This window comes from Phyllostomus discolor, chromosome 6, assembly GCF_004126475.2.
Source record: "Phyllostomus discolor isolate MPI-MPIP mPhyDis1 chromosome 6, mPhyDis1.pri.v3, whole genome shotgun sequence".
Taxonomy (NCBI): Eukaryota; Metazoa; Chordata; class Mammalia; order Chiroptera; family Phyllostomidae; genus Phyllostomus; species Phyllostomus discolor.
This window is the reverse complement of record NC_040908.2, coordinates 14,039,310-14,060,307: the sequence shown is the minus strand read 5'-3', so window position 1 is coordinate 14,060,307 and position 20,998 is coordinate 14,039,310. Positions and strand designations below refer to the sequence as shown.

The 20,998-nt window shown below is 52.0% G+C and overlaps 1 protein-coding gene across 2 annotated transcripts in view; it reads left to right on the top strand.

Annotated features, from left to right (window-relative positions):
• Nucleotides 1–20,998, top strand: part of OTOF (otoferlin) — an 86,593-nt gene that overhangs the window by 10,008 nt on the left and 55,587 nt on the right. For both annotated transcript variants that reach the window (XM_028515244.2, XM_028515243.2), the window contains exons 2-3: nt 6,597–6,655; nt 19,815–19,903. In XM_028515244.2, coding sequence (XP_028371045.1) covers nt 6,597–6,655; nt 19,815–19,903 — 148 coding nt within the window. The remainder of the gene's footprint in view (nt 1–6,596; nt 6,656–19,814; nt 19,904–20,998) is intronic.

The following is a 20,998-nucleotide window of genomic DNA, read 5'->3' as shown; positions in this document are numbered from 1 at the left end:
ATGTAAAATCCTTAACAAGATATTTATTTGTTCATTGAGCCCTGGCTGGTGTGGCTCCGTGGACTGAGCGCCGGCCTGCGGACTGAAAGGTCGCTGCTTCGATTCCCAGTCAGGGCACACGCCTGGCTTTCGGGTCAGGTCCCCAGTTGGGGGCCTCAGAAAGGCAGCTGGTTGATTTATCTCTCCAGCATCGATGTTTCTCTCCCTCTCTAAAAATAAAACAAGAAAAGTTCCTTCTTTTACTAAAAAAAAAAAATATCAGTTCATTGAATAGCAATATAAGAAAGGGAGAGCCTGTCATGACAAGTGAGTTTTATCCTAGAAATTCAAGGTTAGTTTAAAATTGGAAAATCAATCCAAGTATTTCACCACATTAACACAATACGAGTGAAAAACCACCAGTAGACTCGGATAAAGTATTTGACAAAACCTAATGCCCGTTCATGATAAGAGGCCTCAGCAAACAAGAACGGAGAAGAATTTCCTCAATCTGGTAAAGGGCAACTACAAAAGCGTCCACCTAACGCGTACTTAACCCTGAAACGTGAACATTAAGAACACAAGCAAGGCACGGCTGTCCGCTCTCACCACTTGTATTTGACATTGTACCGGAGGTCCCACCCCTGCAGCAAGGCAAGGGGGAAAACTCGCACTGATTGGAAAGAAAGAACTCCAATGGCCTCTTCCCTCTCTCTCTCTCTCTCTGTCTCTCTCTCTCTCTCTCTCTCTCTCTCACACACACACACACACACACACAACCCCTAATGAGTTATGTAGAAAATTCTAAGGAATCTCCATAAAACCTACCACAATTAATGAGTGGATTTAGCAAAGTTTTAGGATATAAGCTTAATATACAAAAAACATATTTCTATAGAGACCAACCAGTTTGGAACTAGAAATTAAAAAGTAATTACCTTTATAATAGCATAAAACAGCAATGAATTCCACTAAAGACATGAAAGAAACTCACACGAAAAGAAGAAATGCTGAGAGAGATAAAAAGAAATGTGAATATATAGAAAATATATGATGTTGGTGGATTGGAAGACTCAGAATTGTTAAAATGTCAGTTCTGCAAAAATTGATCCATAGGCTGAGCATAATCCTAAAAGAAGCCACATCAGATTATTTTGCAGAAATTGAAAATTATTTTAAAATTTATGTGGACATGCAAAGGATCTAGAAGAGCCAAAGCAATAGGAAAGGAGAGAAGACAGTTGGAGGAATCACAATATTTGATATGATTTGATTGACTAAAAATAGTATCTTGATTGTCTGGTAATTACACAGGTATAACGCATTTATCAAAATCCATCAAGTTTTGCACTTAAGATCAGTGAACAAATTTTACCTACTGGTAGTTAAAAAAAATAGAGCTAACCACACCTGAAATACCTAAAACTTAAAAAATATTATGTAAGATAAGGAAGAAAATTATTCCTGATTATATACTACTAAAAATACACTACAAAATGTGATTCATAATAGAGGAGACCATTTTTATATTTAAAACATAGCTTAACCATCTACAGGGCTCATTAGGAGAATAACAGCCTTTTCTTATTGGCTGAGGAACTATGCACCAGGGGCGTCAGCGCGAGCCTTTCCCCCATTTTCTCGATCAGCTAACTAAGGCAAAGAGAGGTTCACTTCTTCCAGAGCTCATGGCCAGCACGTGGCAGAGCTGGGGTTTGAACTCAGCAGTGCGGCCGTTGAGCCTCACCAATATCTGAAGGCCCCTTTTGCTTATGAGGGATGCTTTACTCAGACTTGCACAGAAGCCGTCTCTTGCTGATCTCACTGCGATTCTGGGATGTGGGCTGCTCCAGGGTGATCGTCCCAGTTGGCAGCCATTGACTGTAAGACCCAGTGGGTAGCCAGCAAGCTCCCCACTTCCGCGCCCTGAGCTGCAGCGCCAGGCCCCAAACCTGCCGGAGCCTGGCTCTTTCTCTGCACACAGGGATGCCTGGCCCCTGCTGCCTGGGCTGGTGGGAGTCGCTGGCCTTTCAAAAGGAACAGGCTGATCTGAACTGGGGAGACAGAACACAGCAGGGCACCCCCTCCTGAGCTGCTGTGGAGGAGCAGAAGGCGGGCACATTTGGGGATGTCACAACATTGCCTCTGGGAATGGGGTGCTTGCTGAGCCACCCTCCACACAGTCGGTCCCAGCCAAGGCTGACAGTGAGGTTCTGCTGATTTTGAATAACGAGAGGGAACCATAGTGACAGGTCTGAGTGACAAGCAGGGAGTTTCACTGTATACCTAGCTCACACTGGGGAAAGAGGGAGGCTCTGATACAGGCCGCAGCGCTAGGTCCTGGGCAGGACCACAGCGTCCCCGAAGCTTGTCCTGGGGACCTTCCCTTCCCCGTTAAATGCGCCACCACCTATGCCCTTCCGCGACCCCAGGACCCGGCCCCAAGGTCTTCCTTCTGTGAGTCGCTCGCTCTTCACTTTCCCTTCCGCATCAGAACCCACCTGTCCTGCATCCCGCTCCACTGTCCTGAGTCCATGCGCTGCGCCACTCTTCCGAATCTTGCTCACGCTGTTTCCCCCGCCCAGATGGCCCCTCCCCCTCCCCATCCGGATGCAGAGCCAGGCCCGGCAATCTCCCGTGACAATGCCCGCGCCTCTGCAGCACCTTCATGATCTGCAAGGTGGAGGCCATTCCTCCTCTTCCTGTGCTCTCACTTCATTTACACCTTTTTCATGCCAAGGACCAAATTTTGGCGCATTTGGTAGCTTTTAATATGGCTGACCTAGTCCCTTTCTGGATTGTAATAGGCTTCTTCAGTCAGCATCCCTATGTGAGTCCTTTGTACAACCCCCACCCGCTCCCCCGGAGCTGACACAGCGGGAGTCAACGACCCTCTGGCACGTGGGCAAGAATGAATGCACACAGGCCCGTAGCCCGATCCCCACACACCTGCCTTTGCTCCAGCAAGGTCCGGCTCTAGCAAGGAAAGCTGTCTGGGAGAGGGAGCTGCTTGTTGCAGATCGAACGTTTTGTCCCCTAAGTCACGTTCCACAAAAGGCTAGCACTCCACTCTGCACATGAGGCAAGAGCTGAGCTCACCTTCACTTCGGAGGGTGGGTACAGTCGGATATTTGAAAATGGCAGATGACACACGAGTTACTTCTATTAAGCTTTGGACTCCTGAGCCCTCCTTTTGGGTGTCCCCAGTCATGGCACTTACTAAGGCTGTGAGCACAGCATCTGTTCTCCAAATGCATTTATCGGCTGGAGGAGTTTATTCCAAACTGAACGGCTCAGCTGTCCCATAAGCCGCTGCCTCTGCAGGGGGTGGGGGGATGCTGTTTAGTTTTTCCATCAAATATCCTCCCTCCACCCACGAAACCCTCTCCACCACCGAGAACAGGCTAATTTCTTTCTCTCGGCCTTCTCCCTGATCTTCTTTGTAGCAAGAAAGGTGATTGGCTATGGGGAGTTTGAGTGGTTTTTTCCAGAAAGCAATTTACAATAGAGCTGAAATTTCAACAGGACTGGTGTTGAGTGGGGTAGGTATTAAGTGGAAATGAACTTGAAAGAAAAGATGGGGTGAGCAGGCCCCACTGATAACTCGGAAGGGATGGCCAAGGTCCCCTGGCTCTGTCCTAATGCGTAGTGCAGGGTCACTGGGATGACCCCTGCCACTGTTGGTAGAAACCCTCCTAAAAGGCAGCTTTTCACACATGTTTACCGCCATTCTGCTTTCCTTATAAATTGGCCTTTACACTGTCTCTGTATGATTGGTTTGATTTGTTTCAGCAAATCCTTTTTTTCCAAAAAATATCTAGAAGTAAAATCTAACTCATCCTGCTTGACAATATCCACCACACTGAAGTCCCCAGGGCCTCAGGCAATGAGGTTTTACTGCATTTCAAAACAGCCCTAATGCGCGAGTTCTGCAGTGACTAATTTTACTGCCTTCCACATCGCATGCTCTCTAACCAGGCTTTAGGAAAACACAGGCGGGGAGGCTTGCAGCCTCGCTGACTTCATGCCCGATGGAGCCCTGGCACCACCCCTGCCTGCCCCCACCCACTGAGCCGCTTAATTTTCTCGTGGGGAAGCCCTGGAGCGCAGCCCCGCCCTCCGGTCCTTGGGGCATCCCTAGCCCACAGACACGCTCACCTGGTTCTCAGTTCATATCGTGCACTACCTGTGGGGAAAATTAAAACAAGCTCAAGCATTATCTCTCCTGTTTCCCTCTCCTCCCCCGGCTGCCTTGCAGTTTGATGCTGAGGTTTTTCTTTCCTGGTGTTTTGTTTTGCTTTGTCCCTGGCTAGTGCTACAGAACCTTTCCTTCCCATCTGTCTACTTCGTATCTATTTTCTGGATACGCAGCTCTGCTTTATAGCATCTTCCTCGATATCTCGGGTGGGATGCACGCCCTCCTCCTCACATACCCCCACTCCACATGCTCACACTTTTTCCGACCTTCCACTTGCTTCTCACGTCAAACCGCTGTCCTCCTTGTGCGGGGTGGGGGTGGGGGTGGCTCTGGGCTGAACCAGGACTCTCTTCAGAGCTGTAAAAACCAGGCAGGCCCTGGAGATCTTGGCACCAACCCTCCCATTAGACAGGTGGGCAACGGAGGCCAGCGGATGGAAGTCGTCTCCCAGAGGGAGCGAGCCTGCTCGGCTGGGCCTGGTCCCTCATGCCCCAGCCCGGCCACAGCGGAGGGTGGGAAGGTGGGAGGGTGGGAGAGCTCACCCCCACCCTCCTGGGCCTGCGGCTGGTGGCGCGGGGTCTCCCAGGTTTTCAGTGGGGAGGGCAGACTATGTGCCCTGCTGAGTCCTCTGCTGGGTCCCAGCCTGCCCGTTGGTGACAACCCAAACTGACCCTCAGAACAGAACTGAGTTCCCCTTTGAGGTAGCTCTTCAACGAAGTGGTCCACTGGTTTAGACCAGTAAAGGTTTAAGCTTTTTTTCTTTCCATCGCAAAAGTAAAGCATGGTCACTACAAAGATTTCAAATTCCAGCATATACAGTAAGGAGTCAAGGTACGCTGCTTTTGGCATCTTCTCGCGCCCCTGCCCGGAGGTCACCCCTTCTAGTGGCTTGAGCTCTTTGTCTAGTCCCACGTGAAACAACTGGGTTTGAAGGGTTTTGTGTTTTTTATAAACAGGATTCTATTATCCACATTACCTTTTTTTGGCATACAGTGGGCAGATGATAATACATTTATCCTAATTTTTTTAAAGATTTTATTTATTTATTTTTAGAGAGAGGAGAATGGAGAGAGAGAAAGGGAGAAAAACATCAGTGTGTGACTGTCTCTCACATGCCTCCTACCAGGAACCTGGCCTGCAACCCAGGCATGTGCCCTGACTGGGAATCGAACCAGTGACTCTTTGTTTCACAGTCTGGCACTCAGTCCACTGAGCCAGACCAGCCAGAACCTAATAATTTCTTTTTAATTCACCCTATCTCTGTGTTTCTCTTCATAGAAATTATAGCTCCTCCTCTCCCTCCCTACACCCAGTTTTTATCTTTGTTCTCTGAACCGCTTCCCTGAGTCCTGCAAAAACGCATCTCGGGGCACACGGTGTCTGGTGCTGAACTGTTCAGGTTCCCTGCCGCCCCTGCTAGGCTGTCCGCTCCCTGAGTAAGGGGATCCCGTGCACTTTACCAGTCCCTCTATCCCGAGTCCCCAGGATGCGGCCTGGTACAGCATACGCGCCACCGAATGTTTTCAAAGTGACCTGAGCTGGCCCGTGTCTCCCACATACCGCCCACCCCTCTCCCCTCCCCCAACCTGCCCCCATTCTCTCCTGATTATGGTTCTTGAAGTAACCTGGGCCACTTCCGACTGGATGGGCTAGAACAGGCCACTTTTCTTCTGCCCTGGTGGCTGGTGTGTGGATGGAGTGGTGGGGGTCCGGGAAATGGGTGTCCACATCACCCTCCCTGTCCCCTGTGCCAGTGGGGAAAGGAGGGGGCGGTATATGGGAGAAGTCACCCAAGCATTCCCCTCTGCTAAGGCTGAAGGAGAAAGGGACGAGAGGGTGGAGGAAGGTGAAGGCCCTTGGCTTCCAGGGAAGAAGGTCTGGATATACCTGGCTGTCCCCGGGCCTGGCTTGGACAGGAGCTCCGGACCTGGCTACAGACCAGGGCCTAGAAGGGAGCTGCCACTGGGTGGGGTGCCACTGCCCTCAGGGTCAGGCCTCTGCTCCGGCCATGCAGGCTAGGGAACTCGAGCTGAGTGGAGGAGACCACGAAGGAGGCCAAGAAAGGGAAGGCAGCACAGTGGAGGAGAGAGGCTGAGGTTCTACTCCCACGGCTGTCTCCGACCAGCCTTGTGCCTTCTTACACTTAGTAGCCCTGTTTGTAAAACGCAGCTAATGACCTTTGACCCGCCTGCCTCCTGGGGCTGCTGAGAGTGTTGGAGGAGGATGAGACCTGGTGGGGAACCACCTGCCCTGGATGCTAAGGGCTGCACAGGACACAGGAAGGGTCCGGAGGTCCCATGGTGCATGACTGGGGCTCTGTGAGCCCAGCGCTGCAATGACCACCACCAAGTTGAGGAGTCCAACCTCAGCTTCTTGTCCAGGGAGGTCTGACTCTATATTTCCTCTCTCCCCCACCCAGGGCAATCCTTCTACTCCCGGGTCCTGGAGAACTGTGAGGATGTGGCTGACTTCGATGAGGTAGGACCTCCCCCCACCCCATTCCCCCAACCATCCACAGCTCACGCCTGGAGCCCAGAGGGGAACCAACACCTCCCAGCTTCCTGGGGGCACTCTGCCCCAAATCCTGGGAGGTGGGCTTGCTCAGAGCTCCTTACCTCTGGTTTGCTTGCTGAGGAGACACCTCCCTCTCCTGCGCCACCCAGACCCCTATGAGGCATTTCTGCGCCGAGAGCCCCGCCCCGTGCAGAGCAGAGGAGGGGCCGCCCAGGCCCAACCCACTGCCTGCTGCCGGGTGGGCCCCTTGTTCTCTCTGGAGAAAGGGCCCATGGGTGCTGAAGGTCCGAAAGTGAGCCCCGAGCTTAGGGCCCAGCAGGACTAGAGAGGGGTTCCCTGGGTTAGTGGGGGGCCCAGGCTAACCCCAGCCGTCTTCCAGCAAAGCCAGTCTCACAGAAGACTCCCCCATTTCTCTAAGAGCATGGGTACCTCTCCGATGGTCTCCCCAGAAAGCATTGCTTTTCCTCCTGGACCTCGGGCTCAGAGGGTCGAGTTTCTTCCTTGCGTGCGGCACAGCACCTCATTGGTCGCCGCAAGGCCCCGTTCTTGTTTCCACGTGTGTCTGTATTCACACGTGTGTGTTCTTTTTTATTCCCGTGTTCCTTCCTCCCACATACAACCATTCTGTGTGCCTAATGTGTATCTGTTGGTTTCCTGTGTGTTCTTACAAAATTACTATTACTGTCTGGTGAAGATATACTTTACATTCCCTTAAGTGGTGTTGTGTTCCATATTTTATTAATGCTTTGTTTCACCGAGCAGCATCTTTTAGTTCCCTCCCTCCTGCTTCTTGTGCGCAGTGCACCATGGGACTCGGTCAGCCCGTATTAGGGCGACCAACCATCCTGGTTTGCCTGAGACACAGACTTTCAGAGCTACGAGCGTAAAGGTCTGGCCAAACCAGGACGGGCTGGGCACCCCTCACACTCTCCTGCACACTCCCGCAGGGAAGAACCCCCAGTGTGCCTCCTGATCCCCACCAGCAGAGATGCAGTGAATACTCCTACGCATGCCCGCTTTGGACCTGCACGAGTGTGTCTCTGAGATGCAGGTCTGCTCTGGAACTGCTGGCCCGTAGGGACTGTATACACGCTATTGGACCAGCACTGCCGTGCCGTGGGCCACACTTCCACCCCCGGTGCATTCCGACTCCTGTCTCCAACGTCCTCGGGGACACCTGGTCGTATCCGGCTTTCTGATTTTCACCAGTCTAACGGTGACTCCTCATTGTCGTTTTCACGATACATTTAAAGTCTCCTGTTTGTAAATTGCCTGTCTGTAGTCTCTGCTCCTTTGTCCTATCCATCTCACTATGTTTTTTTTTTCTAATTGGTTTGCCAGAGCTCTTTGTATAGGCTAGATACCAACCCTTTGTTGGTTTTAGACATTGAAACTATTCACCCCCACTCTGCCATCCGTCCGCCCACTTTGACCCTGGTACCCCTCATTGATGAGACATCCTCAGTCCCGGTGTTCTCAAGTTTTGCTGAAGAAGTGTTCCCACTCTTCTAGGTCACAAGTATGTTTTCCTACATCTTCTGACTTCTGTGGTTATATCTTTTACCTCGTATGCGGTCTTAGATAGGGGTCCAGTTTTACTGCTGCCCATGCGAGGAGTCACTTTTCCAGCATCAATTTGCCAAGCAATCGTTTCTCTGCCTTCATCGCAGGTGAAGGTCTGTCCTGAGCTTTCTATTCTGTCCCTTCAGTCTATGCGGCTGTTCTTGAACTTCACCACCTTGTGTTAACTGACAGGGCTCTTTCGTATGTCTTACTGTCTGGTGAGGAAGCGCTGTCTCTTCGCCCTTCTCTTTTAAAGTTGACCTGCTTGTAGACCTTTATTCTTCCAGATAAATTTTAAAGTAAGTTAAGCAAGTCCTTCCCAAAACTGAAATCTTGATAAAATTTCATTGAATTTAACAATTAACTTATAATAGATGTTAATTTCTCTATAATATTAAACCGTCTATTCAAATTACCTATCATCCTCTGCTAGGATTGTAAATTTTTTTTACACAGAAGTTTTATGCATTCTTGATTATTTCCTAGATGCGTTATGGTTGCGTTGTAATCATGAATGGTATTTTACTTTCATTACAGTTCTTAGTTGATTATTGCTGGCATAGAAAAATTATTGCCTCTCCTTTATAAGTACTTCTTTCTGGCAAACTTGCTGAACTCTCTTATTAATTTTAATAGTATGTTGATTCTGGTGTTTTTTAGGTACATGATATTACCCACAAAATGAAGTATTTTATCTCTTCCTTTCCAATCCTACCTCCTTGCTTCTTTATCTTTCCATAGAGCACTGGCCATGATCTCTAGTTCTGTGTTAAACAGTAATGGACATAGTGGATATCCTTTCTGTGTTCTCTGTATTAAAGGAAATAAATGAATCGAAAGTCTTGTCATCAAATACAATTGTCGTAGCAGGAGCTTACCAGTTAACCTTGTCTTACTAGTTTACTAAGAGTGTTTATTATAAAAACTTTATTATAAAAATTCAAACATTGTTGAACTTTATCAAAAGCATTTTCTGCATCAGTTGAGACAATCATAATTTTCTCCTTTAGTATACTTCACAATGTATTATTTTTAATACATCGTAGATGAAATTGACCAATATTTTTATTTAGGATTTTTGCAGCTATCTTCATAAAATTTTTATAAATCCATATTACATACAATTCTCTGGAACAACCTGTGAAATAGGAATTTACTCCTTCTCCACATGTTGAAGAATCGGATATAAAAACACGTAAGTGCAGACAGTTTTTGGGAGTGAGCTCCCCGGCTCCCTTCTCAATTTCTTTGTGTCACCTTGCACCTATTTTGGATTTTTGTATTTTTCTAGGCAGGTGTACATTTCATATAGGCTTTTTAAAACATTTTTTTCTTTTTTAAAAGATTTTATTTATTTATTTTTAGAGAGGGAAGGGAGGGAGAAAGAGAGAGAGAGAGAAACATCAATGTGCGGTTGCTGGGGGTCATGGCCTGCAACCCAGGCATGTACCCTGACTGGGAATCGAACCTGCGACACTTTGGTTCGCAGCCTGCACTCAATCCACTGAGCTATGCCAGCAAGGTCATATAGGTTTTTTAATTTATTGGCTCATATTGGATCGTAATGTTTTTTTAAAAAATTTATGCCTGTAGTTGTTTCCCCCTTTTTATTCCATGTTTAATTTATTTGTATCGTCCTTCTGTTTGTCTTGGTCAGTCTTGCTAAAAACCATTTATCTTATTATTCTTCATAAGGAAACCAGCTGTGGCTTCATTAGTCTTTCCTGTTGTTTTGCTCCCCATTTCATCAACTTCTGCTCTTTTCTCAATTATTTCTCTCCTGTCGGTTTATTTCCTTCTGTTCTGTGACTCTTTTCCCAACTTCTTGACTGCTAAGCCTCTTATTTTGAAATTTTCTTGTTTCTTAATAAATGTTTTTAAAGCTATAAATTTTGTTCTACCTACAGTTTTAACTGTGTCCTACAAATTTTATATGTAGTATTTTCATTATTATGGTTTTAAATATTTCTTACATTCCTTTATGATTTTTCTTTTACTCCCAAGAATTATAGAATGCTATTTACTTCCCAAAGACATATGATGTTTTAGCTATTTTATTCATGTCTAATTTTATTGCATTACTATCAAAGAACATAGTCATATGCGGTGAATCCTACGGAACTTATTCAGACTTCTGTTATGGACAATTCGTGGTCATAAATGCTTCCTTTCCTCAAAAGGAATGTGTTCAGTGTAGGGTTTTCTATATATGCAGTATAAGCTCGAGCTTATCCTTTATATTATTCAATTTTTGGCTTAGTTTTCTTGGCTCAATCTATCAGTTTCAAAAATGACTGCAGGAGCCTCTCCTGTTGTAATTGTTGACCTGTGTATCTCTCCCTGCCATTCTGTCCGTCATTGCTCGGGGTGTTTTGACCCTGTGCTCTAGTTGCCTGTGTGCTCCTGATGGCTGCACCTTGTTGCCTGTTTTCCCTTTTACTGGTATTGAGTATCGTTCCTTGTTTCTCATGGTGCTCTTTGCATTAATTTCTATTTAGTCAGATATTAGGATTGCTCTCCTAGTTTGTTTTGGTTCATTTCCGTGGTATATCTTTTTCAACCCTTTCGTTTTCTTGGTATGTTTTTTCACTTTTTTATTTTTAATAGTTATGTGCTTTAAAACTCACATGTGCCTTCGTGGGGCATGTATGATTACATCTTATTTTCATATCCAATGTGAGACTCTTCAGGTTTTAATTGATTCATTTCACCCACTTGCATCTATTGTAATTGTTATTGTTATAAGGCCTATTTTTACCACCATCTTATTTTATATTTTTGATTTACTGTGCTTTTATCTGCTTGCTTTTTTCTACTTTGCAGCCTTCCATTGACTAGATTGTGTATTCTTCTGTTAGTTGAAAAGTTACACATTTTGTTTTTGTTTTCAAGGTAGTTACCCTTACCATGATTACGCATCTCTGTTGATAGCTTAAACAAACAGTAATATTAATTGCTCCTGACATGACAAGTATTTTAATACTCTCTCATGCCTCTTTGGTTTCCCACCTCAGCCCACACCCTCAAGCTGATATTGTCTGGAATAGAATCTTAATTCTAGGGACTTATGAATGTGTGTTTCCTTTTTCTCTTATTTGTCCTAGCCTTTTCTTCTTTTTTTTTTTAAGGCAGCGCTAGTCTTTACCAAGATATTTTGATCGTCTTTATTTCTCATACCTCTTGAAGCATCTCTTGGAATTGTGTTCCTTCTTATTTGAGTACTTTCTCCAAAAGCATTTTTAACTTGGGCCTTTTTGTAACAGACTTAAAGCTTTGTAAATCTGAGAATATGTTTTCTTATTTCTTCCAATGTGAATGAATTTGAATGCGAGTTTTACTAGATTGAAAACTCCGGGTTCAAAGTTCTTCCACAACTTCGAACATATCCTTCCGCGCCGCTGCGGAGAAGGCTGATGGCCCCAGTTCTTGCAACTTCATGGGTGACGTCTTCCTTCTCTCTGGGGAAAAAAAACCCCTGTAATTCCCTTTATCCTTGATATTCTTAAATTGTATTATCATGCTTCTAATTGTGTGTATCCTTATCTTTCTGGTTTTGCACCATTTTGTGAGCCCTTTCACACGGAAGGCCTTTCATCTTTCATTTATTATAGCGAATTCTATCTCCGTTGTTTTCAGCTCTTTCTTCCATTCAGTCTTAACCTCGTTCTCTCCTCCGCCAACTCCTATTACGAGATGTCAGTACTTCTATTTCTAGCTCCCGTTTCTTAGCTTTTATATTTTTGGCGTATCTATCTTTTCCCGCTGTCTTCTGAGGGAGTTCTTCAGGTGGATCTTCCAGATTCACTAATTGGTTCCTCCTTTATGATTCCTTGTCCTGTTCCATGGCTAATGCATTTTCCTATGGTCCGCTTGTTCTAATGCTCCAGTCCGTACACGCTGCTCAGTGTACTGACTTCCTTTTACAAGAGAGGTCCTCCTCTCCAAGTGTCTCTTTCCTTCGCTCTGTCGCCTCTGGTATCCGCTACTCTGGTAACAAGTCCTGGGGAATCTTCAAAGGCTGGCTGCGCCCATTTCTAGGGGTTGCTGGGTGGGCCTGCACCCCAGCTGTCAGAGAAAGAGTGGGTGGTGGTGGGCAGGGTGGGGAGTCTCATCTCTGAGCCCTTAAGGAGAAACAGGGCTGGCAGGGCAGCCTGTTACAGACTCTAAGCACACTAGCCGTGGGACTTGCTGAGAGAGGGTGTGAGCGGCTGATCTATCAGCACCTATTTTCATCAAGTCGTCTCCCAGCAAGGCTGTTGTCACAATTTTATCAGCTAAGGAGCAAGCAAGGATTGCCCCGAGGGGACGTGGGCGGGCGGGGGAGCTAAGAGCAGAAGGGACAGAAATCTCCCCTGACCTATGCTGGCATGGCCGCCTCCGCTCACCCGGCCCAAGGCGGGCAGCTCCATCTGCCCCGCAGTCGAACAGTCTGCAGTCTCCCTGGGTTTCTCAGGTTTAATCGTCTATTTGTTTGTTTGTTACTTCCTGGAGCCCATAGTTCCCTCTTGCCTCTGCAATTCCTCCAGGGTTGACTTTGGGGTGAGAACCAACAGTCCTAAGTCACTGTCTGGGCACAAAGCAGTCGCTTGCCCCTTCCTTCCTAGGCTTGACCTCTGACGTCTGGCTGTGTGTGGGCTGGGAGGACCCATGGCAGACGGTTCCCTTTGAGGCTGGCATTTGGCTGAGCAGGGAGGGCCCCCCCCCCCCCCCGGAACCTCTGTCTCCTCCTCACCCTGGGCCCATCCCACGCTCGTGTCCAGAGGCCCAGAGCTACAGGAAGAGGGGAGCAAGGCCTCCACCTTCTCACCTCGGCTCTGGAGCAACCACTGGCCTTTACAGCCCAGGCTGTGCCTCCCCCAGGGAGAGTTCTGTCCTGGACTCCTCCCCTCCCTGGCTGTGTGAATTTCTGCCTCCGTTTCTCTGCCTCAGGGGCCGCATCCATCAAAGGGGGCCGATGACAGGTATGAAGTCTCTTTGTGGAGTGATGACCAAAAGGAGGGATTCTAGGACCATTGCTGGGTACTCACCCAGCAACCTTGGCCTCAGGCGTGCCCCACTAAACAACCTGTCCATTCTCAGTTCCTCCTAATTTCCTCAATCAGGGCCCCGAGAGAGAGGGGCCAGGTGCGTGAAGATGCAGGCTGCCCGGCCCAGTCTCTCACAGCCCTACCTCCCTGGGCCTCTGCCCGCCGTGGGTCAGGCAAAGCACCCAACTCCCTCCCTCGCACCAAGTCTCCCAGGGGACATGTCCACCCAGGCCCCCAGCTAGTGAGCAACCTGATGCCCCTTCCAGAGCACCGCCACTCCTTTCCATTAACTGCACCCTGGGACACCTGAGCCACAGGTGTACATGACATTCAAAGTTAATCACCATGTCCTTCCCAATGCTACCCAGCCTGGGCCAGGTGGAGAGTCAGTCCGTGCCGCCCCGACTTGCAGGACCGTGGTCCCAGCACCTGATGTGTGCCAGGCCCCGAGACAGACGTACCCCAGAGGGAGAAGCAGGCTCAGTGGCACAGGAAGATTTGTGCAAAAACTTGGGCACAGGGGAGCCTCTGGGTCACTGAGAGAGGCCCGGGAGGGGGCAGAAGCCAGGGGGGGTACAAGCAAAAGCAGGTGGCAGCATCAGAGAGGAGCCCTGAGTTGGGGAAAAGCAGCTCTCGTGGGGGGAAGTTGTACTCAGCCAAGCAGACAGGGAAGTTTCTGGTTGTCACAGGGGCGAACCCACTGGCACTGAGTGGAATGGGGGCAAGGACGCTAAATGACTTGGAGCACTCAGGCCCTCCCATCACTCGCCCCCCCACCACCTGTGACAGCCCCGTGGGGGGGTTGTGACAGCAGTTTCCAGAAACAGCAGCGCTGTGCTGCTTCCTGAGCAAGTCCTCCTCCGTCCACTGTCCACCTGCAGGGGACGAGGCTCAGGCTCAGAGAACACGAGTCCTGCCCCAGGTGACAGAGCTGTGAGTGGCGAAGCCAGGCTTCCAAGTTCACTCCCAGGTGGCTTCTCAGCCTGCTCTGGGTACAGCGGTAGGAAACGACCCCCTGTCTGCCCCTGCAAGGCTTTGCTGGGTGGGGTCCCTCCACAACCCCTGCCTCCATTTCTCCCTCTGAGAAGTGGCCCACAGCCTGGCCACCACTGGGCAGTGGGACACACCCCACAAAGCAGGGGGGCAGCCTCCCACCCGCTCCCTGCTCAGCGAGGGCCCAGGACTCTCAAACAGAGCCCAGAACTGTGCCCAGGCTGCGCCTGCCTCCCAGCCCAGAGTGGAGACAAACCCTAAACCTCCCTGGCTGGCCCCGAGGGAACCTGCAGTCAGCGGTCTGAGAACAAGCTTGGAAAAGGAACCTCAGCTGCTCCTTGCAAATCCTCCAGAGGCCTTTTGGCTTCCCAGAAAATCCCTTTTCTCATCCTTACTGCGCCCAGGGACTTAGGGAGCCAGCTCGGGGAGGTACAAAGCACCCTGGCCTGGGAGCCAGGAGACACGGGCTGCAGTCCTCACTGAGGCATTAAAAAACTCCGTGACCTTGGGCTGGCCACTCAGCCGCTCTGGGCCTCAGTGTCCCCGTCTGTAAAGGGGGATATACACCTCGCTCTGCCTGTCTTACAGAACAAAAGCAGGCTGCAACAGCATGGCTGAAAAACTCAACAAATGTCTCTCCCTCCTCTACCCAGACAGGATGAGAGGGGCTGCGGCAGGCTGGGCTGAGCTAGGAACCTGAGTGGGAGGGCGCGGCCGGGGGAGGAGAACAATACTCCGGACAACAATGGGTGGAAACGGAGCCTGGATGTGGTGTCTCCTTTCCCAGAGGCTGGAACCTGAGATCCTGCATTTAACTTACAACTCTGGAGCGGGGGTGGGCTTCACGCCAGGCCAGCAGCCGGCAGAGGCCCCTGCCCTGGGGAAATGGGAATGGCCACCCCGGACCCCCCTGAAGCCAGTTCTGTTTGGCTCTCAGCCAGGCCCTTGTGTGGCCCAGACCCCACAGGAGAGGCCAGAATGGCAAGAGTACTTAAAGGAAAATAGTAGGCAAAGCAGCTGCTGTTTGCTGAGCGCTCAGCATGTGGCAGGGCGGGCTGAGAGCTTTCCATGGGATTACAACTCCATGTGACCCACCCGGGTCAGTGATGTGTAGCCACATCAGGACTGGGCCCCAAGTGCATCTGATTCCAGAGCCAGTGGCCACTTGCAAAGTGGACAAGGCTCATTCCTGCCCTCCAGGGGCTCAGTCTAGTGGGGAGATGGACCCAGAACAAAGATGGACAATGGGCCTTCTGAGCCCAGAGGAGGGACAGTCCAGTGGCTGGAGGGTCAAGGGGACCCGCTGTCACCTGTCCACTTTGCTTTCCCCTGGAAGTCATGGGCTGTGGGCTCCGTGGACCCAGGAATGTACCTGTCTGTTTCCTAAGGGGCCCGGCACCCGACGCAGGGCTCAGGGACTATTGCCGAGCGAGTGGATGAACTCAAGCTGAGTCTTAGGTCTTTAAATTCCCAAGACAGTCTCTTTCCACGGTGCCCTGAAGCTTTGCAACGCACCCCAAGATTTCTCCCCCACAAAATACAGAACACTGTCTCTTTAAGGATATTGTGGACACTGCCAGTTTAGGCCAGTTCCAGGCCAGTTGATGCGCCCCAGAACAATCCAGGTCATTCTCCAACCCGCACCGGGGAAACCTTTCCGTGGAGTCCTAGATTGCTGGGGCTGATAGGATGCAACCTTGGCCGCCCTGGCCAGCACCAGCCAGGTCAAGGCCATGCCTGGGGCTGGCGAACTGGGTCACAGCTCCCTGCTCCCAGGGTGCCTGAGATGCCCTCAGACAGAGGAGAGGGGGAAATAGAGGAAACAGCTGTGGGAAATTCAAACCAAACCAAAGCCCACGTGTCCGCTTCTAAGGAGGGCAAGCAGACATTGCAAAGAGCACCCCAGGCCCCAAGTCCTGTCCTTGTCACTTCCCTTGAGCTGGGAGGCTGGTTACAGGTTGGGAAGCCATCCCCGTTCTGAACCCCAGCGGGAGGGGGCCAGGTGGGCCAGAACAGGGGGAGAAGGGGAGCTGGCACTTGCTTTCATCAGGAAAGTCTTTCCCTGGAGCAGAGGTCTTCCAACTTGGCCTCACGTGGAATCACCTGGGAGCTCTCACTATACCAACACCTGGGCTCCAGGCAGAGCCTCCGGGGGCTCGGTCTCAAACGCAGGCTGGGCCTTGGGGATTTTTTAAGTGTCCAGAAGCGATTCCAATGGACAACCAGGCTCAGCAACCTCTGCTGGCTGCTGGCCGCTGGCCTGGCACAAAGCCCATGTCTCTCTGTCTCTGTCTCTGTCTCTGTCTCTGTCTGTCTATCTCTTTTTCCCTGAGGCAGGGAAACAGAGGGAGAGACAGAGACAGAGAGGGAGACACAGAGACGGAGAGAAATGAATGCAAGGTTAACATGGACGGGGGGGGCGGGGGGGGGACGGTAACCAAGGGGCGAATGGAGAGGAAGGAAATGGAGAATCCAGGGAGGGTGCAGAGTGGGTGGGAAGTGGGGAGGCAGCAACATGAGGAAAGGGAAGACCCCAAAAGGGGCAGGAAGTGGGCAGTGGGAGAAGCCGATGGGATTGCCTTCCCCTCCTCGGGAAGGCCTCTGAGAAGGGCCTCAGTTCCTGGCACCCGCGGTGAACACCCGGGTCCCGTGTTCTCTCCCCCTGAGGCTCCTTCCTGGAAAACCTCCTGAAAGGGCTCTCTCAGCCACGTGTCCAGGTCTGCACCCCTGGAGTCTCATCTCCAGGCTGGGCACCCAGAGGCGCCCCCTGCCCAGCCCTCCCAGACCCCCCTTCTCCCTGGCCCGGCACACTGCCTCATGATGAGCGGCTTTGCATTCCTGTGGGCCCTCGGGACCCCTAAACTGCACCCTGGGCCGCCGGGCGTGTCGGTGGAGATGGGCAAACAGAAATCACAAGCAGGTTTCTTCTCTCAGTCCCTTTTCCTCAAAACGACTTCCGCTGTTCCTCTGTGTTCACCGAATTAATGTCACTTTTCAACACGCCCTTCCTCTAATGGCATCTCCTTTTCCTCCTCATTTTTCTCTCCTTTCAAAGCCCAAATCCCCCGGTGTTTGATCCTCCCCACTGACCCGGGGGTGGATCAAACACCCTTGCCCCTTCCTCCCAGGGAAACTGCAATCTTGTGGCCCCCTGGCCCTCTCCCCTCAGCACTAACGAGGGCGCTAACGAGCTGGCCCTTCCTGAGCTTGGTTATTTCCCCGAAGCCCAGTAAAAGCAACTTCATTAAGAAAACCACAGACTCCGCTGAGCTGGAGGCATCCAGACAGCAGGAGCAGGAGCCGCTTAATGAGGCCTGCGGACCGGACTCCCCACACCCCTCCCAGTCCGAGGCCTGCTCGGAGCTCGCTCCGCCCCGCCCGCTCCCTCTCTGCTCCTTCCTCCCGCCCCCGCCCACTCCCGCTGAACCAGGGGGCAAGGGAGAGGGGGTGGCTATCGGGGTCCTCCCTGGGACTGGGTCCGTCCCGAAGAGAGGGGACATAAGGCCATTCTTCTGCCCACATTGGAAGTGACCTTCCAGACTGGCCCCGTGCCACCCCAGCCCCCAGCCGGGGAGAAGGAAGCTGGCTTTGCATTGGCAGACTTGCAGGCTGGGCTCCCAGGAGCCTCCCCGGAGCCCACTCAGCCCCTAGGTTCTCCAGGGCCTGTTACTCCTCTGAGCCTGAGTTCCTCTGTCCCTTCAGCAGAGAACACGCTAGCAGCCCCACGGGTTGTAGTAAAGACTAAATGGACTGATGCATCTACAGCATGCAGACCCCTGCACGATAAAAAGTTCTCTATACATAGCAGTTGTCGTCACCCTTACTATCATCATTATTCATCTCTAGACTATTGAACAGGGTGAATTTGGTGGGGGTATACAAATGAAACGAAATTTAAAATCCACTGCCTTCCACGGCTCTGTCAAAACCCCCCTTGACACCGTCTCTCAATGGCAGTTCAAGGAGACCTCAGGGCTTTCCCGTCATCTTCAGTTATTCAAAGTCAAGTTCAGAAGGGTTGACTACTCCAAACTGTCATCCTCCTTACGCCTGGTCTTCTCTGGGCTCTGGGGCTTGTGGCTCGAGGTGCAGAGTGGGACGGGGTGCTGGCTCAGGCCCCCCACATCTCCTCCACTCCAGCTGGGGGGTGGGGTGGAGTCTGATTCTCGTTCTCTGCCACGGACGCAGCCCCTCCTCATGGTTCGGCAGCTTGTCTGATGACCTCCAACTGGCCCTGGGGGCCATTGTTGCGGCGGGCCGGCCAGCGCCGGCTGGCTCACAGGACACTGTCCAGGAGGGCTCTGTGGAAGCCCTTAGCAGCCTCACACCGTATGGATGGCCAGCCCAGGAGAGCTGGCTGCACCCCACCCTGACTTCTGCACCACCGCCTCACCTAAGCTCAGGACCCCTCCCCGGCATGCAGCCTTGGGTGGGGTGTCAGGGGGCCAGCTCGAGACTGACTGCCCTTCTCAGTCCCCCCTTGGCCCACAGAGCATAAACCACACACTCGATGAACCCCACACTGGCACACCAGTCTCCTCGGTGGCCGCTGTCCTGGCCCCGGGGTGCTCTGTGGGTCTCCCGAGAGGCTCAGGGGACAAACCAGCGAGTCCACTGCCCAGGCAGATGCCACTGGGAACTCGGATGCCAGCCTGCCCTTCCTGTGGTTCCTCCGCCTCTCTGAACTGTCGCCCCAGGACAGTGCCACACCAGCACTGCGCCTAGGGTGGGTTCTGTCTGCACTCCCCCTCCCTGGTCTCCTTCTGCATCCCAGGGAGCACTGGGCGAAGGCTGTGGGTAGCTGGCCTTTGGGGCAGTCCTGAGGGAGCTGCTGCTCGGCACCTTTGGCTTGTTTTGGGTCCTTGCTGCCGGTGCTGGGGCATCGGGAAAGCCCCCCACTCACATCATTGTGATTGAATTAATAGTGACGCCAAGATGGAAGGGGTGAGGGGAGGTCTGGAACCAGTGAGTAGGAGACACGCTGACCCTCTTCTGTGACCCTGATAACACTGCACGGCTAGAATCTGTTCCCCAGAGCTAACACTGCCCGTGTGAGGGGTGGTTTGACCAGAAGCGGGGGAGCCCGCACTTCCCACCCTGAGCAGAGCTTGGGCAGTTAGAATGAGTTTGATGGGGACACAGCGAAAACCAAGGTCACGAACCACAATCTTTACCATTGCCCCGGAGTGCCCCCCTGGTGCACCACCCCAGTCGTGCACGCACCCCAGGAGTCGGGAGGCTGCTGTGAGGCTGTGGAAGGAGCGCTGGGCTGCGAGTCGGAGGTCCCGGTCAGCACCAGGTTCTTCCACACAGCATACGGCCTCCTGCGGTCACTGGGGGCCTCCCGCTACTCCCTTTGAAAGGGGAGTGGGCAACAACCCCACGCTCTCAGGCAGTGGCTGGCATTACATGAGGTGCGAACTTGGCCCCTGTGGAGCGCTGGGCCGATGTGAGGGGCCAGCTCACCAGGGATCCCTCCCAGTCCCCACACCCCTCCCCGTCATTTCCACCCAAGGCCACAGCTGTCCCTCTCTCCTCAGACCTTCCAGTGGCCAGTGGCCAGCAGCATCGACAACAATGAGATCCTCGAGATTCAGATCTTCAACTACAGCAAGGTCTTCAGCAACAAGTAAGCGTGGGCTGGGGGAGGAGCGGTGGGGCCGCAGGGGCTGGGGGCTGCCCTCTCCTTTGGGTTTTAAAGGGGGCTCACACCCCTAGCCTGCCCTGGGTTGATCTCAAAAGACCCCCTATCTGCTCTCTCACGTTGTCCTCAGAGCCCCCCAGGCCTCCCAGTCACTGCCGGTCAAGACAGGCCTCCCTTTCACCCCATCTGTCCCCTGCACCACCACAGCTTCCTGTCCCCTTCTTTCAGTCTTCCCCTGGTGCCATGCTGGACAGCGGGGCCCAGCACAGGAGCTAATGTCACGGCTGCTGGTCTCCCCAGGTGACCATCTGTGGCCTCGAGGGCAAGTTCGTCTCGCCTGTGCAAGGCCAGCACTCTGAGGCCGTTAAGCACGATGGTTTAGGAGTCAGGCAGACCCGACCTCAGGTCCCAGCTCAGCCACCTCCTGGGTGACCCTGAGCAGGTTCCACCATCTCCCTGAGTCCAACGCACTCGCATGGAGAAGGGATGCGTACTTACCTCTGAGGGAAGCTGCGAGAATTGAGACAGAGATTCAGTCATTTGTTCATTCCCCCAAACGTTTACTAAGCGCCTGCTGTGTGTGGGGCGCCGGACCGGTGCTGAGGACAGCGAGGCGCCGACCCGCGTGGAGCTTGCGTTCTGCGACGAAGCGCACCCGCCACGTGAGCACCCTCACTGCTAGAGGTCCAGCAGAGGGTCCCGTCCATCTCTCTGGGCGACAGGCAGAATTCAGAACAATATGAATAGTCCGGAGCGGTGGCCGAGTAGAATAAACGTCAGTTCTTATCTTGGGTTCAAAACCAATGGCTCTGGGCTGCCCAGCCAGCGAAGCTACACCCGCAGCTTGGGCGGTGCCGGGGGCCCTGGATGACGACTTTGTGCGAGTGAACAAATAAACGTGTCCGTGGGGTCAGGAGGCAGGGCGTGCAGGGCTGGGAGGGTCTGGGGGCCGCTCTCTTCCGAAGGGTTCAGGGCACTCCAGGGAGAGAGCCCGGTCCCATGACGGGTGCCTTTGGGGACACGGAGGGAAAGGAGGCCGGTGTGAGAAACAGAACTGATTTGGCTGGAGGTGGAGGGCAG